Source organism: Helicoverpa armigera, chromosome 18 (assembly GCF_030705265.1).
Source record: "Helicoverpa armigera isolate CAAS_96S chromosome 18, ASM3070526v1, whole genome shotgun sequence".
Lineage (NCBI taxonomy): Eukaryota > Metazoa > Arthropoda > Insecta > Lepidoptera > Noctuidae > Helicoverpa > Helicoverpa armigera.
The window spans coordinates 2,863,082-2,891,051 of record NC_087137.1 but is presented as its reverse complement, the minus strand read 5'-3'; the positions used below and the strand labels follow the sequence as shown (position 1 = coordinate 2,891,051).

Here is a 27,970-nt window from a genome sequence, read left to right as displayed (position 1 = left end):
CCGTAAACGAATTTTACTACAACGCTCCATCTTTCGATTTCAATTACACGTTAGAATGATACTAGAACATAAATATTTTTTCGTATTTTATTTAAGATCAAATAGATAATCTTTTTTACACCCTAATGTAACGATATCATTTAATTTAATTTGTCATTATATTAAGAAAAATACAACAAATTAAATTACAAAAAATAAAACTTACAATTAATTATACTCTTTATCGGAGAGAACAATTATCTAAAAGCTAAAAATCATTGCAATTACAATTTATAAATACTCGTAACAAAAATTGAAGGAACTAAATATTTTGAATTTTACTTAAATTAATACAATCACATTTTATAACTAAAAATAAGTACTCAATGTCGTACAATATATTATCTATGAATTCTTTACGTTATTACATTTGGCTCCTGATGTCACCTATGCTTAATGAGAACAGTGCTGAAAAGCTGAACGTAGTTTTACAAGAACGTGTCTAGCGGCGGAGAGAGCTCGAGAATAAACAGAATTTACTATATAACGAAGTGTTAAAGCAATAAGGTAAACCACAGAACCGTAAATATACATATACACAGAACATATTCCGTCTGAACTTTGTAAAACATTCTCTAAGCATAACCATTTCGTCAAGCGAAGGACCTACACATTAACAAATAACAAAACTTAATTACAAAAAAAACTTCTCAATTAAAACTTTAACAAAATCACTCTAATACTGCTGAATTTGTACGAATTAGGTAAATATTGAACGTAAACTATGGTCACAAGTCACAACACAAGCTCAGTAGGGAACATCGTAGAACAGTAAAGTAACGCCGACGCCTGCGCGTCAAATCATTTCATTACAATTTTTGGCACATGTATTTACGTTTCATACAGACAATTGTTTATTTATTCAATACATGACCCTTATTATATTATCTACATGTGAATCCGTTACATTTAAATACAAAAGTGCGCGGTATTTGCATTCTTCAATGTTGCCAGCGTAAACGGAATGAGAAAAAGCAATATAAAATCTGTTAAAACTATTACAATATTTTAATCATATTTAATCGTTTAATATATAAAATCCCTGTAATGATAATATTGTTATTATGAAGTGACACTATGTGTTACTACTGTATGTAGGTATGAGGATTCCATTGTTGCTGTACTGTTATGTGAAATGTACAATATCTTTTATAAAATAGAATCGTAAATAGTGTTCAGTCTTCTGTTGAGAGATTTCATGTTCCGTCGACTATAGATAATTAATTTGGATGAAAATATTGATTATTCCGAGCAAAAACGCGGGAACATTGTTGTTAAAGAAAACGAACTGTTATAGAACGTAAATACTGTTAGATTTGGGTATAGCGTATAAAGGAAACGATTTATTCAACAGATATAGTCATTATTATACAAATTATATTTACAACAGGTAAAATCATGTATCCTAAGTAACGACACGGTATCTCTAGTGATCACTGTATACATTTATCTAAAGCCAGATAGTATGAACGTTTTATTCTAACTTTCATTATTTACTAAAATCTTGAAAGCTCCTTTTTATTTGAACATTGAGTGCAGATACATTATTTGTCTAAACGTGGCGCGCACTGTCATTTTATTTTGTGAATATCTTTGAAATTGTTTGAGAAGGGTTCATGAGACTGACAATTATTTGATATTTTAACCCTTTCTCAAGTGTATATGAAAAAAAAAACATTGAAATTGATATGGACGTTCGTCCTTGTTTTGCGCCAGTTAGTGCTGTATCTGTGGTTGTCTGTGTAATTTCGTGTAGTTTGAGTTTGAAGGCTATTTCTTGAGTTTGAGTGGATGTGTGTGACTAGTGCGTCGCGGCCCTCTGTGACGTCAGCGTCCCCCACTCGGCCCAGCTCACTGATTCACATCACTAACACTACAACAATTACAAATACACTACTATTTACCATTTTAGACACATATAAATGTCCACCTTATTTACTGGTTAATTCAAAAATTTATATCCCATTAATATTTTTTATCAATAACTATTTACATTTAAAAATTGTTTATCATCGAATTATAACTATTATTACGAAATATTTTACAAACTTTGGTGAAATGCAGAAGTGAATTCGCACGTATAACGTATTATATCTACAAAGGTTCACTATGAATGAAGAAATCAATGCATTATATTCAATAAAAATCGTAAGAAATTATAGTACATTATCTAAAAATAGGGAATGTAACGGAATGTGTTAACAATAATGAAATTCGGAATGTCTTAACGATAACAATCACAACACCTTTCATACTTATTGCACTCCTTCAAAATAAATTATCGCCTATCACTTAGTACGCGATATTAATATACATTTACAATATTAACACATCTTTTAAATATAAATTTAACTAATTTAATGCGGACGTCGCCGGTCGCGATCCCGGAGATTTCACAAATACTTCCTAATACATATTAATTTATCCGTAAAACTGAAACCTTTCTAGTGTATTCATAGTAAGTTCCAATTAAGTATTGCACATCCAAAACAATAGCAATTATACACGGCGTACAGCTACCGTCAAAGTTATTTAAGCGAGTTTTAGGTTCCAATCGAAATATTACACTATGTGGCCGCCTCGCCAGATCCTCACTGATTTCCTCGCGAGTGATACCTCTACAAAAGTAATAACAATAAATAGATCATCACAGAAATATCAAGAACGACCTGACGTCTAACGTAACCGTACTCCATTCTTCATACTTCTGTGACTTACACCAATTTTAAATAACGTGTCACGTCGCCATTCGGCTAGTAGACATTTAAAAGTTGTTAAAAGTTTCACTATAGTACCACTAAGCACACCAACTTTAAGTTCTGTCGCCAGTGATCGACCACAAGATATAAAATTAATTTCTAAAACACGTAATTAAGATTTGTTACGAGACTTATTAATACACTAACTAAATTCCAGTTTTAGTCCTCCGACGGATACAGCGAGTCGGTGATGCCTAGCTGCAGCCGCGGCGCGGGGCTCGCAGCCCGCTCACACTTATCGTTTGTCTAACAGTTGAAGGTACAGTGCATGTCGGAGACGCGCCGGACTTAGTCCTGTCCGTTGTGGTGCAGCAGCGTGCGGCTGTCGGGCGGATGCGGCGGGTGCGAGGGCGCGCGGTACGACTCGCCCTCCTCGTCGGCAGAGTTCTCCTTTGACCTATCGCTCTTGCAGTCCTCCTCTTTCGTTACTCCTGACAGCGAGTCCAGAGCCATCGGCATCGACTGATATAGTTCCCTCGCTTTGTCGTTGGGCGGGAGTAGATGCAGCATGTTGAGCGGCATCGGGAATCCCGGCGGGAACTCTGGGTAGAACCCTTGCTGGAATGGGTTGAACATGGGGTTCGAGGCGATGTCTGGCTCGGAGCTCGCTGGTCGTTGTCCTGAATGGTCGTCTTTGTCGTGGTGTTTGCCTGAGGGCTGGTTGTTGTTGTTGTTGCCGGAGTTGAGATTTAGCACGTCCAGTGGGCCGCCGATACAGTCTTTCCTGAGCTGCTCTAGCTTGAGGCTCTTGCCGTACTTGCCGCGCACGTACATGAGCAGCGAGTTGTACGGGATGCCGAAGATCCTGGAGGCCTGGCTTGTCGTCATCTTCTTGTTCCACACGTGCTGCAGCGCCTCCGTGAGCTCGGCGTTCGTCCACGATCGAGGTGGGCCGCCGCGCGGCGCGCTGTGCTGACCCTTGGGTCGCCCTGCGGATACAGACAACATTATTAATTTGTAAATGTGGCTTGAGGTTTCGTGTCAACAGAACAGAAATGTTTAGCTAACTAATTACATAAGGAACAACCGCGAGCGCGGAGTTGTGTGATTTACGAGCGGCGAAGTGCAGGCTCCGCGGCACGACATGTGCCGTGTGCCGCGCCACCGCGACGGCATTACGCGAATGCACCATTATCTAATAACCATGTTTCGGCTGAGCAATAACTGTGTACGGAGCGAGCGAGCGAAATGAGCGGGTTGCGGCGACATTTTGTTGGCGGCGATTTGTCATTAATTCGATGCGAGCACGCGACTATTACCGCGGTTTGTCAAAAAGAAACGCGGACATGCATACGCCGGCGACGTCGCCCCTAACTTTATAGTTTTATAATTTCAACGGAGCACGTTAACTCGATTCCGATCAGATAATTCGAGGAACATTTCGGAACGTCGTCGTCGGAGAAATGATATTTTATTATGGAAATTAGTTTTTCTTTTAATAGTTGTCGGGGGTCACGCGAGCTATGGAAATTAAAAGGATGTATTTTATTTGTAGCTCGTTAGCGAGGAGCGATGCACGTGTGCCTGTCTCGGGCGATGGGCGCTAATCGATCGGCGACTATTGTACGCCGGCCGGAGCAACCGTCGCCGACCAGCCACGCAGCGCATTCAAAGCATACGTTAGAGTCGGCGTCTGTTCCCCTATGAGATACGCTATCAGATCGTCTTAATAAACATTTGCTGAGAAACAATGGGCGTTTAACATTCGCGCGGTGAGATTGCGGGACCACTCGATGTGTGATGGGGACGCGAGGATGCAGCTAGTGCATTATTGCGCTTCGATCCTTTGTTGTAGCTCGGCACGCGTCTACTATTTGTGATGCGAGTGTGTGAGCGCCATTGTTCACAGATAACTTCAATACGTATGTGAGGCTTTCTTAGAATATTTGTTGTTGTAAGGCTTTGTTGTGCTTGTGGCGTAAGACTGGGAGGAATTATTTTCGATCAAGAATTTCAATTTAGGATGTTCGACGTATCTAAGCAGAGAAAAGTTTAGCTTAGCTTTCTCGATCGATGGATATGCTCTTAAGTCGTAGATGAGACAAGCGGACATTTCAGAAAATGTCCACATCTGAACAAGGACACAACATAATAAATAACAATAAAATAAACTCACATTTCTTTTTAACGTTAGTAAATAGTTGTGCGTCGAGCGGCGCGCGGTGTTCCACGTCCATCATCGGGTACATCTTGTGCTCCATGCCGGGAGGGAACAGCCCCAGCGGCGAGTCCATGCCGAACACTGTAACAACGTGAAAAGGAACGTTAGACAGGCCTTATTAATAATCACGGATTAAAGTTACAGTAGGAAAAACACTGGTTCTCAGGCGCATCTGTTTAGACTGGAAGCTGACGGGAGTTACACAACCATAGACATGATGACATACGGCCTTAATAATAATCACGCACTGGATCCCAGGTCTGCTGTATTCGGTTAGTCCGGAAGCCGACCTGAACATAGTTGGGAAAAGGCTAGGCAGATAGTGAAAGTTACTCTAGAAATTTTTCTTATTTCTTGCATGAAGAAATTTACTCCGTGTTTTATGATGTTTGTGATGTGGCATAACAAATCGGTATTCATAAATAAATTACCTACTCTAGGTAAATCAAGGTGTTTGGAGAGGTAGGTAAGTCCTTCAGAGAAAATTTTACAAAAAACTCATACCTACGTGTTTTGATTTGGAAAGCAGACTGTACATAATAGGACAATTAAAATATAAAAAATCAAGTGTCATTGCTGAATCAGTGAATACTGAATGTTTTTATTAGAAGTCTAATTGCTCACTCCTACAAGAAAGCGCACTGACCTATGAAATCTAAAAATATTTTGTCTCCCTTTTCTATTCATTTTCTTTACGTTTGGGTGCCTCGCTCAACAATTGGTTCTAAATATAGGGATAAGTACCTTTTAAATACAGGGATATGCACCTACTAGCTTCCATTACGCGGTTTCACTCGTTTCTTGAAACCGCGTAATTATTCATCCATATTAAGTGGGATCAACAGAATTTGAAAATTCTAGTATTCTAGCTTAATATTACTAAATACTTTAAACAGATCAATAAATAAGAAGGTTCCTTAATTCCTAAAATCTATTTAAAACTTGCAATTTTATCCACAACACGAGCTTTTCACTTGGGCGCTAGGTGCGTCTACTCGACGCTAGATGGCGTTAGCTGTACAACGCAAAGCTATTTACTGCTATCCGCTATCTTTTGGTTCAAGTAGAACATTACTATTATGAGGATTATCTCGAATGGTCAAAATGGGTACACTAGTTTTTTGTTCGAGAAAATAGAGCCAATTCAATATGAAACATATTTTGAAGAATAATATGTTACCTGCTAACTACCTGCTGAATAATTTCACTTATCTATGTACATGAAACATTTATGAGTAGGCACCAGTTATAAATAGACTGACTAGATTAGCACCGCTTTCTTAATTACACAAATCAAGCTTACTTAATTAATTTCTAAATATAAACCTTGACATCTAACAGTGTTTACGATTATGTATTTCGTTTATTAAGTCAAATAGATAGTACAAAATCTGTAATTCGTAAGATGTAAATAACATCTCGGGTGTCGTCGTCCACTAATCGAATGCGACAAATCGATCGCCTTCGCTGCTTTATTGCTGCAAACCTTTTGTTTTGCACTGCCTTAAGCTTATGTGCGCCTAGTACTTTTAGATGAAGATATTTTGGTTGGCTTAGAATGTTACTTGGACGATTAATCAATTTGTAAAAGTAATCAATCAATCATTGTCATTATGATATTGAAATAATTATGTGATGTCTTAATAAATACATTACATAGACTCATAGACCATTCGGATTTGTAAGTATGTAGGACCTAGGTACATAACCAAAAACTAGGCATAGGACAGTTATTTTGCTGTAATTTCTGTGACAGACAACTATAACAGTTATTTTTGAAAAACTAAACTGTTCTGACTCTAACTACTCGTTTTTTTTTGAAATTTGAAAGACGCCAAAGACAAGTACCTAAGTTACAATTAGTACAAACAAACATATATATACGAAAGATTTTCAGATCTCTGAAACCATACGAAAATGGGCAATGCCCATCATAGCGTAGGAAGAAAACTCAAGCATTTATAGAAAAATTCAACATTTAACAACCATAACGTACCTACATAAGAATTTGAAATGAAGAACTGCATTTACTCTCCCGTATTGAGATGAGATGCGATTCAAGGAGTTGCAACGTATTGTGCGGCAAATCAATATCGTGCGCTTTACAGCGAGACACCTCTTGCTTAGTGTTAACGTCCTAGTACATAGATATATCTAGCTAAAGAAAGATGGATTGAAAAGGTAGGATAAGTCTTCTGTTTCTAGAATATGTATAGATAGATAGTTTTTAATAATGTACGACTGGCAATTGGCAACGTAGGTAGTAGCTTGTCTGTCTATTTTTGTTAAATGGTCTTAGGTTAGTAAAGCAATAGTTTTCTATATTAAATATTTTCTGAACGACTTTTAAATTACCATTTAGCTTTAATTGTGTCCATTACAGATGGAGTGAATGGATTCCTATTTGCATTAATCCTTATAGATAGATGGCTTGATGTATGAATTGTCAATAACCGATATATTTGATTACCATTTCAACGTTCAATATCGTCAGTTCGTAATCATTAAACGTTTGAATGCATATATTTATGTTCGTCACTGTTTGACATTCACTCACATGGAAATCCAATCAAGTCGGTGAAGCTTTGCCACTTTCTTCACAGTTACATGTAACTGTTCATTTATGCTATAATCCCATGTTATCTGGCTAGCATTACTACACTAAACGTCGGTGAGTCTAATTAGGTAAACTACAGATAGGTACGTTACTACGATATGTGTGTGCGCAGACTCCAGTTTTATTACCCACTATAATGTGTACGGTCAGAATCGTCGGCAAACTAAACGAAAATATGACAGTATATTTCATTTCTGCAACTGTTATTCGTAGGCGATTTCATTCAAGTTTATGGTGTGTTGATCAATTAAATTTTCCGCACGCAGTGGCTTTGTAACGTCGGCCTTAACTTCAGCTGCTGACGGTCCTAACGAACCGTTAATACACGTCACTAGTTAGAGCAGAGCCAGTCCGCGACTCGTTATTTTGCATAATTACCGACAATCAATAAGCCCACATTCGAATCGGGACTTAAAAATAAACGTTCAAGCGCATATGTTAATGTGGAAAGTTGGTTCTGCAGATCATTGCTTGTCCGCACTTTATTTGCGAACAGTAGTTAATTGTGGTTTATACGTTTTGGAATTGTTGGTTTAGTGTAAAAACATATTGCGGATTGCGCTTGTTCCACGAATGCGTGGGTAGAGATGTTTAGAACGCCCACACTGGGTCAGTTATGTTATGTGTCCGTGTAGTTTAGTATCGTAATCGAGAACAAACTCGAAGCCCCATATTATATTGACTTTGGATTTCGTAATTAATAAACCAAATTCTGAGATTGGCTTGGCTCGCGACGATGGCAAGAGACCAGACGGGATGTCTATAATGCCTTGGAAGATGGGAAGGTCTTTGGTGTGGGACGCAACCTGCGTCGACACCCTTGCACCTTCCCACCTTCCCAGTACGGCGAGCTGTGTCGGTGCAGCTGCTGCAGCCGCGGAAAACCTCAAGCGGCACAAATATGTAAACCTCACCGGCAATTGCATTTTTGAGCCGTTTGGGGTTGAAACCCTGGGACCATGGGGCCCAAGTGCCCACAGACTCTTTCGAGAAATTAGTAAGCGATTAGTGGAGTCCACTCGTGACCAAAGGGCTGGCCTATACTTCGGTCAAAGGATATGCATTGCCATCCAACGTGGCAATGCAGCCAGCCTTTTGGGCACGATCCCAGCTGACAGCGATGCGGATGAATATTTTGATACCTAGTTATAATATTTCCCTATAATAAGATCATTTTGTAAAACTATTGAATTAAATTCTGAGAGCATTGTATATATACTCTTTTACCATAACTGTGTATGTGTTACATATTTGGCCATTTTCTCTTAAAACAATGATTTACTTAATAGTAGATGCCGACGGCATAGCTCGAATGTTCTAAGTTCCACATAGAATCGGCGTGTTTTAGACAAGAGTACTTAATGACACGTCTATAGCAAGCTCTGTGGTCCTTATAAACATATCGCCTAATCTAAGATTTTAACGTAGATACTTACCACCGCGGCGGTTACAAAATATTCTATAACTAGATTTATTCATTCCGCAAGGAAATACATAACTAGATATGAAACAGTTTAAGATGTTATGAATAATTATATTCAAAGTAGATGCAATTTAAAAACAGTAAATGTTTCTAATTATTTGATTGCGGGACCCTAATTAAGGTAAACGAATCTAGATCGAGGCGCAAATACGAGTAGGCAGTTGTAATTGGTAGCTTTTATAGTCTGTGTAAAAAATCTGATGCCTATATCAAACAATTATTGATAGGTACTTATTTTGAGTTTTATGACGTTGGTACAAGTTTATTACTTAGGTAGGTATATTACTTTTGAATAAATTCGTTTTCCATGTTCATCTGTAAAAGCTATTCCGATTTGATGATATATTCTTTCTTAGGTACTTATATTATGAAATGATCAGGCAATAGAAATGCTTTTGCCGTTATGATAACTTTTCGCAGTTACGATGACGTTTTTGCTATCATATTAAGCTTTTTTTGAATATCTATAACCAAAAATAAATTTTAGATTAAACTGCTTTCAAGTTAAATATAATCTGAATTCAATTTTATAAAAGTAAGCGACATATTTAATCTAAAAATAGGAACGAGTTAACGTAAAAGTGGCCAGTTTTATTGCAAACGTAAGTACTTAATTTAACGCCAGGTTAAAAAAAAGATTAAAAAATAAAGCCTATTTGTTTATTTTCTGCCAGTATTGTACAATTGAGTTGTTAGATCAGTTATGAACTTCTTGAAAATAAACTTCCTTTTGGTAAGCCAAGTATAACAGATACAGCCATTTTCAGTATTATTATATTACGTCACAATTTCTAGCAGAATCGCGTAAACCTTGCGGTCAATTAGTCGTAGCGCAGTCGGCGCGCTTGACGCTTTCTAATTCCGGTCTCTCGGACCCCTTCAGAGAACTATTCGACCATAAACAATGATTTACGAAACACACCCGATAACCAGACGTGGACGCAATACGTTAGCGACGGCGACGATTCGATCCGACCTTTTTTCCACAATTTTCACAACTTAATTTCAAACAGAGTTTTCGCAACATATTCCGGTGTTTAACAAAGTTTTCCCGAGTCTGTTAATCTGATTCAAACGAAATACCCAGTGAACTTATCCCACAACAAAGTTTACGATCGATCGACGTTCGCCCCATATGCAACACGCGTAGAAATCGAAAGCGTTCACAAACTTAGTTCGCAACTCGGCTCAACCCTTTCGCGGCCATGTGTACACAACTTGTCAAACTTCACCCCGTTCATTCAGACAAAAGTTGAGGCACCCTCTCTCTCGCGCGCGGGTCACGCACGTGTGTTGTTTCATCCGTCTCGTCACACATGCGTGAGCTTTCCCTCAAACCTTGCGGGGTGAAAAATACCCTGTTGCGCGTCGGGGACTTCCTGCGAGGGAGTATTTCATTCGGAGCGGGTTATACGCGCATGCAGCCACGTGACGTGATGTTTACGGTTCGGGAAGGGTCCCATTCAGGCGGCGGCACACACGGCGCGGGACGCCGCTGACGTATCGAGTTGTGTGTGGGAGTCTCCGCGTGTTGTCTACGGTCAGGCAGGCGCGCGTGCTCGCCGTTTATTTTGCAACGAGATTTACAACTATAACTGTAAATTAACTTTATCGAGCGGGCCCGAATCTAGGTCGTATGGAATCAGCATTAATTATCGCTTTAATCTAATACCGATGTCGACTGTACGTACAATAGATCACATGATAGATAGCCGCTCACGCCAAGGATACGAAAGCAATAATATCGCGGGACGAGAAACGCCATAACTATTATAGAACATGCCGCAACTGGGTTAATCTATTGTTTCAGTGAAATATACGTTATAATCGATGTGAGGAACAATTAAAGTGGAAAGAAGTCTAGGTCGCCGATGATGGCAGCGTCTCCTTGCATTGTTCGAGAGGATCGCGTGTCCAATATAAGTCCCCATTACATAAATAATATGGGGTGTAAATACCGGCGAATGCTCATAAAGGCAACTTAATATTTATAAGACTGGTAGACCTTGAGTGGCGTTTGATTATCACTGATAAAACAATGGCCGCTTACTTGTAACATTATTTTATGTAATCTCGTGTTTTATAAAATGGAACTGGTTCATAACTTATATCAAAAATTTCGTGAGCATTTGTTCATGTGTGAATCGTAATTAAGCTTCACAATGACAGAACGGTTTCAAAACGAGCCGCAAGAGGTGTTATAACAAGAACACATTAGTGTGATCACACACGGTCACACGACGCCTGGGAGAGTTCACTCACAAATGAATTACGGCTAACGCGATAATTTCGTAAGGCCACTCATCCAATTTTGCTTTTAGCTATTGAAATGTATTTTCGTTAACTTTCCACTGGTTGCGCGCCCCGTGTGAACTTGTAGGAGGCCGCTTTCTATTGTTTCCGAACGAGCTTCCAAAATGAGTCGCTCATTGTCTCTGCGCGCGGAGTACCATAGATGAGGGTTTAATACCAGACATCTCATTTTTCTATGGTCGATTAGTAGACCACACAGCATTCACACTAGATCGTGGAATTGGCCTTTGTTGTACGAAATTGGCCGAGTCATCTAATTACATGTGTGATTGATTTTGAAGGGAACCGCAGTTTCGAAATTCTCAATTTATTTTTGCCGGTTTGTATATACTTAGTAGGTTATTTGAAAGCGATATAAGAATCTGGGCCGTACTATTATCACATACTAATTAGTTGACAATCACATCTTAACTAATAAGTTTTTTTTTCAGTTGGCCTGAACATGAGATCGTCTATTAAAATACAATAACATCAAAATGTTCTACCAAAAAGCCTGAACAAACTATAAAATTCCGAAGCAAAAATTTAAGAAAACAAAAAAACTGCAGACGATCACGAGATGAAGTTTAATATCGTAATTTACTTAGTCGTTTTTAAAGTCAGTGTTATAAAATGCACTTGTTTAAAATGAGATTTATGTTTACTGCGAGCCATGAATAAATAATGCGGTTAAGAGCTAAATCTTATAATACTTTCACCGTACGTTATGCTTAAGTACACTATAACTAACTGTCTTTTCAAAGTTCCGTACTTTACTCTTGCAAGGGGTTAGACTTTTATACCTTGGTAGGTCCTACTATGTTCGTCATCAATTTGTCCCTCGAAGATGCTACAAAAAAACTTAGTGACCCACAAATAGACATTAGGCAGTATATTACCAAATGAATCAGTCAAAAGCAATTTTTATTGAAACTATGAATCATACAATTATTTGTTACAGGCAAAAGTAATTCGTCATACAGCCTTCACTGTCATACTCATTATTTTTCTGCCACAGATTGAATAACCAGTTGTAACTAGTTTACGTTCGACGATATAATAAGTTAATTATTATTTGTTTGATCTGTGCAATTGGAAGTCAGTTTCCCATAATATATTTTGCGGTCACCATTCGCTTCCGTTGCGTATGTAATCTACCATGTGGAATGATATCAAAACGATTGCGGTCGTCCGAGAATCGATTCAGAGCTAAAACGATACGAGTAAATAAAACATCGATACGGTTTATAATCAAGTGTTAGCGACTTTCTCTGTGAACTTAACAAAAAGTGCATTGTAATTTATATGAAATTAGTTTGTTGCGTAATTTCTGAATAAGATATTAATAGAATATGGTGGCGTTCATTCTATTAGGATTATGAACGGAAAATTAATATAAAATTACTGTTTTGTTTGTTTGTAAGTTGATAGCAATCTTTTCGTATGACATTGGACTTTTGTATGTCAATAAATTAGCAATTTATTAAAGTAAATTAAAAACTTCTTAGTTAAAACCACACTTGTTTAGAAATTGTCATCCGGATTACCAAGTATTTTCATTTTTTCATCGATTTTCCCGCAAATCCATGAATGTTATGTTTTCCTTACATCCCGAGGACATAACGAAGAAAATTAGTGTGTCACACAAAATTAACAAAACAAATACACATTGGGTCAAAGGACTTTTGACGCATAACTATTTTGTAGAAGTCGCGTCACACGAGTAAAAAACAGGAAAGTAAAAAGTAAAATTGAATTCTTTGGAAACATATTAATTTTCTGTAAAAGGCTAGAGGAAATCAGAGTTGTGTATTTGTTTATTTTCTGGAAAGTGGAAAAACTTAATAAAATCGATAAACACAATTAGCTGGCCCAAATATTTATGTTCCTTGTGAGTCGGTTGCACTTTGTCTATGCTTAGAAAAAACCTAGGGCAGCCTCTTTGTTTTAAAACTTTTGCAGAATACTTACTGATGTTCTAAATAAACTAAGTATAAGAGTAAGAACTTATCTGTATGATAAGGGAATTCCTGTGTTTCCGATGTTTTCCTTCATCTTTACTCAGTAATTTTTCAGTCCAAGTTCTTCTGCCTAGCCTTTTCAGCCCAAGTTACATTGATACTTGCGTGACCCCGCATACTGCTGCATAAGAGGCCACGACTTTTATTAAGTATTTTCACATACAATAATTGACGCGTTCTATTATCACCTAAATAGTCAGGTAGCCAATTTGTACAACAAAAAATCTATCTAGCTAGACATTCACACAATTCAATCAAGATAATCCAGAATCCATTATAAAATCGACCATTCGTGTTTTTCATTATAAATATATGTAGTGTCAAATTATTTCTTTTACAAAGCAAATGTTACATAAATTATGTCGGCGTAATGGAAAGTAAGTGCAATTATAAATTTAAGTACCTTTTGTTAAATTGGTAACGCTACGAATTGTACAAAAGAGTGAATGTGTCACTCATACTGTAGAACGACGTAAGTGCATAGGGAAACAATTTGAGTTAACTGGTTTTACGTATGTAGTGCGTATGAAGCTCGCGATGTTTATTTGTTTTGTTCCACAGCGTCATTTGACGTCATGAGGAAAGAGTAACAATGGGGACTCCTCGGTATTATTATTCATCGCTTCATTAGTATATTACAATAATTTCTAGGATTTAATGAACAGCTTTCATGAAATAGAATTTGAATTGAGATGTAGCAAATAACATTTTGGTTAATGGTTGCTTCATTGTACAGTACTACAGAATTCATTCATTATGCGACATCTTATTGTGACAATCTATTTGAAATGAATGAGGATTTTTTACGACATTTAAGCCGTTTTGCTTTCCCGTTGGTGACAAATAACTTGCATGTATAGAATGAAAGTTTATTGATGCTGAATCTATGCATTGAAAAACTTTAGATTGATTTCAAAATTGCCATTTACAAGTGCGGTTGACCGCGCAAATGATTTGTTGCAATCTGAGTTACCAGTTAAGAAATTAAAACTCCTGCGATTTTATCGCATATCTGTAAAGATTGCCGTAATTAATGTTAGCGCATTGATCGATTAATATTACTTAGGTACTAGATGGAAACTGATGGTTTAAAATCTATATTATAGCAGTATGAATAAATCATCTATGAACACAGAATAATAGCTTACAAGCAATCCCTTTCAAAACTTCCTACCGTTTATCCCACAATAGTATTCGAGCAATAATTCAAAGTCCCCTAAAATGGGCAAATCCTCTTCGTCTGGCAACACCGGTGCCTGGCGCTTGCGCCGCCATTATTACTCACATGAGTGAGTCACTCGTGCGCAGATAAATAAACCTGTGTAATTTGTAATTAAATTACTGGGAATAATGCAATGACATCCATTATTTCTTAGTAACGTTTTTAACTAATGTGTTACAAAATGAATTGACCGCCAAACATGACAATAAGTCGAAATGTACGTGTTTGTGACACGGCGAGCTTTTTATTGTTTCATAATTAATTAGTTCGCTGCTGTAATGGATTGTTTTTAGTGTGATTCATTCGTATTAGATAATAATACTAATTATCTGATTGAGACTTGAAAGCTCGCGACTACATTCTCCCATTGTTGTGGCACAATACGAAAGGATTAGGATAGTATTTCCGCTAAGATTTAAAGCACTTTAAAACTTGATACAACCAGAAAATTGCAATCTTTCAAACAGCAACCGTGTAATGATAAAACGACGTCATGACCCACAGACACATTAAACAACATACAACTTTTGCGGTTTCTCTTCGAAACTGCTGAACCCAAAAACGGCGGAAACGGTTTTCCAATAGTGTTTTTGTCAGCGTTTTCAATCTCGGAAGTCACGTCCCAAGCAACACGTACGTTCACTAACGTATCTGTATAATGCATGGCCGTGTGGTCACAACCAAATTGTGGTTGCCGTCCCTTTGTACGCAGCCGAAACTTTATAATCGCAGGATCCGTAATCTGATTTCGATTTCATACCAAACTTTTTGTGGTGATAAAAAAGTAAAGTCCACTTTTGGTCTCTAAGTAGTTCCCCTTTGTATCCTCTTTCTAAAGTAAAAGGTACATAAAGTTGAACAGTTGTTTGTAAAGGTATTTTCCTTGATTTAGGACCAAATAAAACTTGTGGCGCCAGGGTAAAAATCGTGAAACTCTCGACCGTTAGTCGCCGCGTGCCTATTTGGAATAATAACCAATTGCGCTGAGTAAAGTGGACGAGATCATTCTTAGATTTTGTTTTTTCTGTCTGCTTTATGTCTCGTTACCGGTGTGCATGTTTCTTTTTGTCAAAATCATTGAGTTCCGAGAACAGTTCGGCGGTAGCGGGCATCGTGCAGCGCGGTCAGCACAGAACATCCACGTTTAAAAACTCGTGCACAAAGTGCGACGTGTTCGCCGATTTCATGTGTCGATCGCACTTTTTGGTTTTCGTGGGCACAGATTTTAATTGCTTTCTAAAGTCCATTCGTCGCTCGATTCCCATGACGGTCGCTGTGAAATTGACTAGCACACGTAGATGCATGACATGTAGTTTTTTCGTTACGTTTTTTATGAGTTTATCAAGAGAGAGATCTGGCTGTGTGCGCCGCGGTCATTGTGCGCCGCAGTGAGAGGTTGGCCGCGACTCGTCAGCGTCCCGGCCGCACCACACTCGTGATCTTATTTCGGGTCTCATTCAACGAGGGCTCATTCAAATTTCGAATTTAACGGCAAAATCAATTATGAATGTGTGACGATCACATATTGCTACCGGTGGAGGTCGCGAGCCGGACCTCGCGGGAGGCGGTGAGAGTCGCCGCGTAATGTAGGGATCAATAGATTATGGAATATTAATTATTACCGCGGCGCTCACAGCGGGTAGATACGATCATGCATGCGCATCAATCTTGCTCCGAATTGTACATCGGCACCTCTTTATCGGCAACAAAAAAATCGGGCAGTGCTTTTTTTCTCATGGTCACGGAGCACACAATGGACTAGCGCGCATCTCACTTGTTATTAAATTCGTATAAAATTAAATCTAATGTGTGATTTCAGTTCCGGTTTCGTGATGGGAACCCGAGTAACAGTTCTCTATGAGATTTTCTAACAAACAAATCTGTGTTTCAGAATGGCAATGATTTACATACAATTTTGATGCTCCCGTATTTACGGAGATAGCTATCTTTATTTCTATAATAATTATTAAACGCGTTTGATTACGTTAATGACGTTGTTTTACTAAGTAATAATTACTGGTTAAAACGGTCTGATTGTTTTTAATGTGGTGCATAGCAATAATTGTTGAGTATCAAGTTGGTTTTCCCAGCTGAGCTGAGACGCGGTGCGTGCGTCTTGTGTTGTAGAACGCAAGCCGAACTCCGTCACCGCGTAGTATCGGCGCTTGAATGACGCAACACTATTATGTGTACATTCACAGCGGAGTCGCGAACATCCCATGTCATGGCATTAGTCACTGCACCACCAGACGAGCGGAAATAAGGAAAATACCTCATTCCTGGCCATTCATGAACGTCCACACCGTCAATGACGACGGCTATTCCTGAAAAATATCACTGTGTCACAGCTGTTTGTTATGCGGGTAGGAAAGAGGTGAATAGCTCGGCGAGTGCAGTCGTACCGACAAATCACTCGCGATAAAAGCTAGAAACTCCGTACAAATGACATACGAAGCGGATATGCGAATATAACTGAACCGATCAAATAGCGAACATATAAACGGAACAGCTTTCAATACAAGGGTTATTGATAACAGTGCGTCGTCGTAAAACGCGTTATTTACTGCGCGTGCGGCGGCGAGTGCACGTTTTCATCCAATTAACTGAGAGTATTTGTCAATGCACGTGACTAACGACGCAGCATTCACAGGCGCCCGCGCACCTCAGGAATCTAATCCTCATACGATTGAAAGTTTATGGTGCTTTAGGAAATTATTTTGTTATTGTTGTCTTCATCTCTTGCAAACATTTAATGATCTCCAATTGACGATGTAATAAGAAAACCAAACATAAACAAATCCAATTAGTAGACTGAGCAGATACCTACTTACAATACATTTCTTATGTTGGATACGAGATATACATATATTAAAAAAACATAAAATAAGCAAAAACAATTAAGAAAAGTATGGAAGGAGAAAAGATGCTGCGCCGACCCCAAATAAAATTGGGATAAGGGCAGGAGGATGATGATGAGAATACTTTTGAATGATAAAAGAAATGGCGGCACAGGTTCAAATAGTGCATGAGGATATCGAATGCATTGGTTAGTTCGCACCACTATAATTATTGATAGTCGATCGTCCAAATTAATATTATTATGGTTATTTTATTGTATTGCACAGGAAACGATTAAGAAGTTATTGTTCTTGTAAATCAATTATATTAAACGTTTAAGTACATGCCCTTGATTGCGATTTTATTTTGAAATAAGTTAGACCTACGAGATGCCATAAATGCAGAGTGACGCCCCTCAATACTGATTTGTGTCTCATTTGTGCAATACAATAAGTAGATGTTGTTTTTCCTTTAGTTCTTCTATGTAATTATTCAAATTTAAACAGGATTGCACTTGTATGGTAGGTAGGTACTTATTTATGATGCAAATATAATTCAGGAATACTTCTAAATGAGTACAATCTTTTGGGGATGTTATTTGTGAATCGAAATTTTCTTTTTTTTGCATGATGATAAATCGAAAATGTATCAAAAATATTAAAGGCTAGAGTTAACTTTTCATTGTTTATTATACTCATATCCTTGACTCATTGCTTGTATATAAGTTCGTAGGTACCAGTATACTTCCTTGGGGAACACCAACTAGGTATTATGACAGAATGTTATGTAATGTACTAAAACCTATTATGAAGGCAGCTACTGTTTACATATTGTGGAAAAACCAAATTTATTTCAGGGAAAAGTTCTTTAATATTTTGCAAAACCAAATATTAATATTTCTAGTTTTCCTATACAGTAATTGCAGCTAATATAGTCATTAGTTTTATTGGTATTTTATTAGTTAATTGGACATATATCAGCCACACATGCTTTGACGTAATATAAACCTGCGGTTAAGCTAAAAGTGCTATAAATGCGTATATTTTTTGACGTCAACTTGCACGTACGTATTATACAATTATATTGTTTTAATAAACAATTTTATAATCTCCAACTAATTCAATATTCGCTTATTCATCATCATCTGCCTTTTCCAACTATGTTGGGGTCGGCTCAGCTGAGTACCAGTGTTTTACATGGAGTGACTGCCTATTTGACCTTCTCATCCCAGTTACCCAGACAAACCGATACCCCTTGATAAGACTGATAGTCACTTTCTGGCTTTTGAGTACTCGTAACGACTGCCAATGATGTTCAAATGACAGCCGGGATCTACCAGTTTATAGCGCCTTTCCATTGACTACCTCATTCTTTAATAAATTCTGAAGTAAGTAAATCTCTAAAGTTGGATTAAGGATAAATATTAATTTCATACGTAAGTCGTATCGGACTTCATCATATGTTTTGATACATTTTATTTTGTCGGCGGTACAAAGCGATTTTTTACTTACAAATTCTTTAAATTATTGTCTGTAAATTATAGTTATTGGAGAATTGCAATTGAAATCTTATAAAGTTTAATAGCTTGAAACTGGATTTGTACTAATAATAATAGATATATGTATTTATTGATCAATGCTTTTCAAGTCCTTAAACTCTTCATTTTATTTGAGAGGAAATCATAATTATATAGTTTGAGGATAACCGGCAACACGCATGTATGACTAATCCATTAGGTAATGTTTTATTGAAATAATTTTACTTCTATTGTTATGTGCCTATGTGGTTTAACACAATACCTGACTTTAATTTAATTATGTATTGAACTAATACTTGAACCTAAACTTAAGCGTATACTTAATTGATTTTAATGAGGAAGCTTTAGCTAATTAGTTAATAGAATTCTCATAATAACATGTGGTATACATTATCGATGAAATGAAAGATTTAGTTGTAAATATGCAAAAATATGCATTACTTGACAGCAGGCCGTGTATAAACATATTAAAGATGTTATTCAAATGCTCATTTAATTTACGTTATATGAGTTTTCTTCGCTTTAATGTCTTATTAGCTATCAATGTCAAGTGTATCTTATTTCCTTGCGTGTTTCATTTTCTATATGTAAACTTTCTAAGAGCACATGATTAGTTTCTTTAAACATAGGTATTCATTTTTTTTTATTATTCTCCTATTTTTGTTTACTCCTAATTTCTTTAGACAGAAGTTTCTTCATTTGATCTTTATCAATTATAGATTTGATTTCCATCTGCAATATCTCTAACGTTATAAAGTCATCACTAAAGTTAAGCATTTAATAAAGAAGAGACCCCATATAGCTTTAATTAACACATAAAATTTTAATCAGGTCCGCATACGTTTATAATCGGTTTTACTACCAATTTATAAAGTTAGTAATTATGTGTCCTGCTCACATTAACTTTGGTACTAAAGTCGATCTGTTAGACCGCTATACACTTGTTTATCGGTTACTAAGCAACAAGAATGTATGATACCTACGCTATTTAAGGGCGTAACGGTTTATGCAGCCTTAGTATTTTAGCATTCAGTGCAAAATATGGGCGCTGCTAAATAAACAGCACTGATAATTTTAATCTTGCTTTTAATCAGGCTGAGATGTCGATTAAATTCGACAGCGTTAATGGTTTTCCTGTTGCGTCAATTGGTGGACTGTTTTGGGATGAAGAATGATTTAAGAACTGTTTATTCTTTTAAAACGTAGTCCAGAATCAATAGTGCAAACTTATTGATATCGAAGCAAAGCTTACCTATGTTCAAAACACCTCATATCTGCCTTTAATATTTCATCCCATGATATTTAATTATTCTGTGGTGACACGCTCTCATTTCGTTTTAAAGCTTCCTTTCCTTTTTGATCTTTCAAGTTTTTGGATATAAATACAAAACATATTTTTGATTCTCTAACTGTCTTCCTTTCAAAAAAATCTGAAGCTATCATTGTTCTAGCAGTCTACAAGTCCATTTTTCTAGTATCTAGAGCGCGCAACTAAAACAGCTTTAGCATGTAAACGTGAATTGAAATTCGCGATATCGCTTATTCAAGTCGTGTGGAGTGTGTCGTTGCGACAACTCTCACCTTTCACGACGTGGTCACTTGCTGAATACATTGCGCCTGATAGATATAGTACATGTAAATTATTGTTTGGACTTTACTTTTGTTTTGGTAGTGTTATACTTTGAGACTTTCGTGGTTTTTCGGAGGTTGTGCGATTGTCTTTTGTTTTGAAAGTTGCTAAGTATGGCTGCTTACTGCTTCTTTGTATATTTAAACGGTTTTATTTATTTATAATGCTGTTCTGAGTTTAAATACGTTATGCTTATTTGGAACGACGAAATGCTTGTGTGGTAAATTGGTGGTCAAAATAAAAGGTGTTGATAGCATTAAACATTTGGAGTGTAAGTTCAAGTAAAGAAATATTTTTTTGAAATGCATTGTTTTGATTGTCAATGACAATTTAGGTAGGTTCTTTATGATGTTAATATACTTTTAATTCTTTACTCAGAGGATGTAATGTGAATCACGTTTCACTGGAATTGTATCGGAAGTCTTCAAATATTTTTGTTTTAAAACAGTTTTGCTTCAGTCTCAGTGTAAACATTTAATTAATTTAAATACCTTTGTAGTATTTTTTAAATGAACAAAATATATTTTTTCCGAATAGTTAGAATAGGTACTAAGTTTTGCCAAGTTAAGATTAGGTATTTTTGTTCAAATTTTTTCATCCATGTACAAATGATAGATTTTAAATGTATTGTTTTTGTTTTTTTTATATGGCAACTATGTTCTGAATTTAATTTAAGGTTGCGTTGCAAGCAGTTTGTATGTTCTACATATCATCTTACAAGTATTCATTAACCACGTGCGTCGACACGGCGTGCCGTGGCCGAGGCGCCGCAAAAACTACACATTACTTTCAGGGTTCCTTACAACGTTTTAAATGATTAAATAAGTCGATTTTAAATCATATTTAGGATTATATTTTTACCATATTATTGTTTTTCTGTAGATTGGTGTGGGGATTCAATAAGTAGGATGTAACAACCAATGTCACATTTTTTTATAATGACATCTGGACAATAATTCATATTGTTTAATTAAAAGTTAGCATTATTTTAGTTATAACGGTTTATCATCAAAATTAAATACAGTTTGAAGTAAGGTAAGTGTTCGAAGAAATGTTATTTTTCAAAAGTACCTATTTATTTTCCTTACACATTTTCTAGTCTACAACGGATGATCACTAGTTCTGCGAATTACTGAGCTGTCTTCAGAGAAAAGCTGTACCTACTTTTTTATTTACCTTTAATTATATTTTTATTATCACTTTTAGATTTTTCAGGTCCTATAAAATAATCAAATCTCATTTAAAAAAACATTTATCTTCACACTATTTTCGTAACAAAATTAATGTTACCTACCTACGGAATTCTTCGACTCACGCTTGCACCCTTTTTTGCTCACTTAGCTCAAGTAATACAATGCTTGATTAGAATTTTAATTGCATGCGCGACACGCAGATATGTTACGTGAAACATAATTGTTGGATTACTAATGTGTGCCCATTTTGTAAAGAGTTTTTATAGACTTTAGTACTGTAGACCGCACATCAGTCGTAACTGTCATGCACCTTAACGCAATAGTAATAAGTACTTTTTTCATATAAAACTGTTACCACTGACCTGAAGTTGACTGTACAATCGGATGACACAAGGTGAGTCTTTACGGCCAATTGCATTGTTTTTAATGGAAATAAGAACTTTTTTATTTACAACCTTTTTGATTTAATGCTCTCTTGAAATGAATTAGGTTAGTCGGTTTAGTGTGTCAGTATTTCATTGTAATGTCACAGTTTTTCTATAATTAAATCATTTAGTATTTGTTATTGGGTATAAAACATAGTTCATTATATTTTTTATTTGTTTTCTTGGAATTTTGTTCTTTAGAATTATACCAATTAGTGACTGCATAACGAGTGCAGTTGACGTCATGAAAAAAAAAAAGAAATAAAACAGTACTTTTCGTACTGTCTGACCAGCATAAAGTTGAACTTATTTTTTTTAAGAAAACAGGTTTTACTTTTGATTATTTAGTTGCGGTAGGTCAGTGACAGACGGCAGGTGTCGGTCAGACAGACAGACGGACAGACTTGCACTTTTAAAGTCCCCTAAGGCAATGATCGAGTTTTGAGTCCAGTCGCTTTGTAGGCATTATTTTTTTTTGGTTCAGACTTTTAGTCTGTTTAGTCTGTTGGTGGTTGGAAGATGTCGGCTATATTATTAGGCGGCTTTTTAACCGACTGCCAAATGATGGTAGCTAATGATTTGCATTTTTATTATGTCTGATCTATCTTACGAGCCGTTAAAAATAAATATGAAAATATTTCTATTGCACTTGGTGCATTTTTAATAATGACCTAAAATTGTAATTATTTATTTTTTTAACATTTCACGTTAAATAGTAATTAATAATATTATGTTATATGTCCTTCAATATGATTGATTTTCTTGTAAACGTCAATTTACCCTGAAACGTAATACACAAGTAGGTCACCGGGCAGCAGCGGTGTCGATTGAATGTAAATGTGCAAGCGCCGACCGCGCTCTCATCCTTCGTACGATGAGCAAGTTTTTGTATTTAGAGAGACAAATTCTGCTTTACTGATTTTTATTATTTTTGTGAGATATTTTGATAAATAAGTGTATGTATAAAAGATTGGTATGGCCAAAAGGACAAATAATTTAAGTAGGTTTTGCATTTTGCAGTTTATATTACCAAGTTTTTTTAGTCTAAGTCATGATGTTCTTTATCTATATGTTATGGGTTTTAATTGCCTGAAAATAAAGAATTTTAATCCTTCGTAGTTATGATTATCATTTACCTTATATTTTGTATTTATTTATAGCTATTGTAGTTCAGTACAGATCAATGTGAAATATTTGTAATACCTTTCGTCAAAGAACAAACGAAATAAAAACCACTTAATTTCGGAAATTATTCGTCAACAAACCAGTCAAACATTGAATGATTCAACAACACACTTGATAAGAGGAATTCATTCAGAAGTCCTCGTAAACAATTGTTTTCTATACGTTTTACTGTGTCAACGATTTATTGGAACATTATATTTAATTACTGGAATACACGGGATGACTAATTACCGACTGACCAATAGTTTGTACTAGCAGCGCAATCTTTTTGCAGCGGTGTAAATATTACGTACTTTATACTGTCATAAATCTTTACGTCGTTACACAGGCGGTCACAAGTTCAGCTTTTATATGAATCCGCTCTTACTTTCTCCGGTTAAGGAAATATCAATAGAGCTATATTTGTATTAAAAGTCATGCACCGTGCACTATTAATGCTGTTGAACATTTATATGATTGTAAATCATTTGCCAAACCTTTTCTCAATATTGTTGGAGGTAGCTAGTGTTGCACATGCAGGATATGATTCCGCAAACAATCATTTAACATGTAGGCATGTAAAATTAATTTCCTTGGTAAGTCTGTTTCTCAGACCTTAAATAGTGTAGGTATAGTACGCTAGTAAAAATCATACTGATTGAAAATTAAATCATAATTACTGATCATTGCCCAATAACGAATAAAATCATTTTTCAACATAACAGACTGAATCCTCAAATACAATCATGCTAACAAATGACAGTCGCTTGTCCCGCGCAACAGTGACGCATGGTCACCGTAGCCGCCCTTGCGTGCGCGCACGGTATCTAGCGCTTCGTGCCAATGTCGTCGCTTGCGCAGGTTTTTCTACTCTTTTTTTTGCCACCCTTGAAGGTCGTGTACCTGATGTAAAACCTCGCGTGTTTTGTGATCAATTAATGTAAACAAATTATGAATTTATTTTTAATGTGGATTTTTATGAAAAATGTGTGTGAAATATTATATTATTGATTTTAATGTTTGAATTTTCTTTCATTTGTTTTAAAAAGGATTCTTTGTTACACTTTTTATTTTATAGTTATTTATTAAATTGCTATCACGTTGGCGTGATAAAAACACGTAAGTTATAAATGAGACATTTTCAAACCGGTTCAGTTTGTGAGTATCTTGAACAATGGGAGCTAATCATTTTATATTTATATACACGCATGTGCATGTGATGCCTCGTCGATAGTTATTTAAGTACTTGCATTTTATTATTATTGAAGTGTTTCAGAAGCACTAGAATTTTATTTTACTATTAATCCATTAAGAAAAGTCTTCTAAATGCACCATCTTTACTAGGAATCGATTTTCGGTCAATTTTTGACTTCAGTTCACTCCAATACATAAAAGTAGCTAAATACTTATTTCTCGAATTATACAACCAACAATACATTCAGAAAATAAAATAATTTTCTGGAACCCACAGTACCCATTATAACGGTCAATTTTAAATTGAATAATATCGTCATACCATATGCCAGTAAAACAACAATAAAGAACGAGCCAGAAAATTTGGATTTGCTCGAGTCCAATCAGGAAGGCTCGCCGACGCTCCGTGATTGCCAGCAGTCCCCGACAACCCCTCATTACATTTACGCGCCACCATTAACTGTAATCAAGCTCATCACACACGGAGATGAACACAATAAAACTTACATCTGCAATAAACAGACAGAAGCTGACCAGCAACAAATAACAAAAACATAAAACCTCCTTCACCAAAATTTTGCAGGTCATCATTAAAAAAAAGAAACAACAAAAAGGAAAAAGCTTTGTCTATTGAACGTACAAATTGCCAGACACGAAAATGTAAACAACGAATAAACATTTTAAGTTGGGGCAATTTAAAATTTGATTTTCGAAATGGAATGACAAGTGCGGAAACGTTCAAACTCCCCCTCGCGTTTAGTATCCCCACGCACGGCGGCGGCGAGAGGCGAGTGCGTGCAACCCTTCATTACAACCTACGACTATTATGGCGCAATCAAGCACTCGGCACATACGCGAAACTGAGGAAACAATAAAACAAAATTGACGTATAAAACCACTCCTTGGACTAATTTCAACCTGAACCTCTATGGTCTGTTGTGTAAAATATATTAGAACAGTAATTTATGAACGTACCTACAAATAGATTGGACACTCAACTTTAATTGACTAAATTGATGTCTCCTTTCGAGAGCAAAGTTAAACTGTTCAGAATTTATTATTTCAGTTTTATTTAGAAAAGTACTTCTACAGGAAACATTAGGCATCAAAATCTTTGAAGTCAAGTTTGTAAACGTCATTTCCTTCAAATTATACAGCTGACAATAAAATCTATAACAACAATAAATAGAAATGATCGGATGAGATTAAAATACGATTCCTAAATTAGATTATGACAATCAGAGAATTTCCACCATAAACACGTTTAGAAATCGAAAAGGGCTCGTAAAACAAGATGACTGCTGGAATTGCTTCCTCTTTTATACGCACAAGGAGACCCACAAGCAATAATTATTGAGGTGTAAAATTTACACTGACATACCTTTATGGGTACCATACACGATCAGTGAGTCGGACTTCACCGTCCATTTATAATGATATTTTACGGCGAATGTTTGCGACATGCTCACTTAATGGACTTTATAAACTTAAAACCTTTCACGCGATCTTAGAGATAATGCACCCGACGTATGAATAGGTGATCTTAATTTATCTGTGAACCGTTCCGGTTAACACTCGGTATCGGTCGCTAATCGAATCACCGGTAACGTGTATGCGATTTATGAAATCGATAAGCCTTCAACGATAACGGATCCTTTGATGATTCGAGTTTAATTAGACTTTTAGATTTATTCACATCGGCTGCTTCGATTAAGCGTTCGTAACATAGATCATATATCTCCGGATTCTAATTAGAAAATATTATAAGAATATTTTTGGGAGCACTTCAAAACAGATTCGAACGCAGATTTGATACCATGACATGGAAGTTCTTACAGTAAGCCGTTATTAGGTCGCTAAACATGCTGCAAATACATTTGGAGTAAAAAATCTTCATCATTACATTGATTTGGAGATGTTGACAATGAGTGATCGAGGTCAGTTTTTCTACTAATTTTATTTGTTTATACTTTGTAATTGTTCGCCCATGACGGCATTGGTATGGTCGACCTTAGTTTTTCACACACAAAGTTAAGTGCAACTACCCACTTGTCAGCATATATTTTATCTAAATATCCTTTATAACCCGAAAGTAATTCAAAACGAAACTCCATAATCTGATTAGTAATCCCTGCCAAATCCAAACATCAAAAATTTTTGACGATCCATATCCCAAAATTTGCTAACAGGACTTAGAAAATTTCGATGGCAAAATGTAAATTGTATGTGTTACTTACTGTGCGGTGGTGTTAAGGAGAGCGCGGAGACGGCAGCAGGCGGCACTGGCGGGAACATGTCCTGGTGCGGCGCGAACATGCGCGGCGGCGGCGCCTCGGCCTCCGCCTCCTCCTGCTCCTGCTTGGGCGGCGAGCGCGGCCGCGACAGCCGCACCGCCTTCAGCCCGCCGCTGGGTGACCGCCGCATCGACAGGTTCTCCGGCGTGTCCGACTCCCCGGAGCGGCGACGAGGCCGGGCCTGCTTCCGCCGCGGCTGCGGGCTCGCTGGGCTCACTGGTGGTGACGGCGCCGGCGGTGTGGTCTGCACTGGGCTCCTGGCCAACGGCGTCGGTGGCGGAGACCTGGCGTGCTCCTCGCGGTCCTGATCAGCCAAGCCCCGAACCTGGAGCGACTCTCCAGCGCGTATCACAGTTCCGAGCTGCTCCTGCGCCACAGACACCTCTCCACGATACATAAAGTCTACAACTGCCTGCACCTCCCATCCTTGGAAGTCCTTCAACACGATCACCGGGTGTTTGCACGGATTCTCGCTAAATATCCGGCGAAACAGCGGACTGCAGGCACCCAGCAGCACCTTGTGCGCTCGCACGCGGCGTTCGGCACACACCAATGTGACGTCCACTAGCGTCTCAGCGTGCAGCAGTGCTTCGAAAGAGCGCAGCAGATGAGCCTGGTGGTTGTTCCAGCGCAGACTGTAGTGCTCCTCGCCGCCGACGGCGGTCGGCTTGTCGTCCATCGCGCGCGCCGGTGTCAACGCGTGTGTCGTGGCCGCGGCCGGACCGGCAGCGGGCGCGTGCGCGGCTTCGCGCCGCCCTCCGCCCGCTTCGCACCCCGCACTCCCCAACCCTTTCGTCGCTCAAAGAATCGCCTTCCCGCCGGACCGCAATCTTCGCATTGCACTATTCCGTTTGAGTTCACACAGATTTTTTTTCAACAACTGATATGTCCGAAAGCACTGAGTCACCGAAAAGTTTGGTAGCACTACACGGTAGAAGTCGCTGTGGCTACGCGCTGTCGTCGAGGGTGGCGACGGGAGCGAGGACGGCACGTACGTGTGTCGCGGGTGGCTCGCGAGCGCGAAGTGAGCTGACGAGACGAGCGCGCGGTGCGGCGGTGTCGCGCGAATGCCGAATATCGGCTCGGCGTGCGGTCGGCGGG

General features: G+C 37.5%; 1 protein-coding gene across 1 annotated transcript; it reads right to left on the bottom strand.

The window, feature by feature from the left end:
* Positions 1 to 23: 23 nt before the first annotated feature.
* On the bottom strand, positions 24 to 27,953 carry Lov (jim lovell). The gene is made up of 3 exons (XM_021334080.3): positions 26,813 to 27,953; positions 4,915 to 5,040; positions 24 to 3,727 (listed from the first exon to the last, which is right to left on the bottom strand). Exons 1-3 carry the CDS (start codon positions 27,546 to 27,548, stop codon positions 3,087 to 3,089), a joined length of 1,503 nt encoding a protein of 500 aa, XP_021189755.1. The 5' UTR covers positions 27,549 to 27,953; the 3' UTR covers positions 24 to 3,086.
* Between the last annotated feature and the right edge of the window lie 17 nt (positions 27,954 to 27,970).

Bases quoted from the DNA above. Each gene is read 5' to 3' on its own strand.
- Lov (XM_021334080.3), bottom strand. From the start codon at position 27,548: ATGGACGACAAGCCGACCGCCGTCGGCGGCGAGGAGCACTACAGTCTG. The intron at 5,041-26,812 runs GTAAGTAACACA...ACGTTGTTACAG, and splicing joins CTCCTTAACACCACCGCACA to TGTTCGGCATGGACTCGCCG. The intron at 3,728-4,914 runs GTGAGTTTATTT...CTGTATCCGCAG, and splicing joins TACTAACGTTAAAAAGAAAT to GGCGACCCAAGGGTCAGCAC.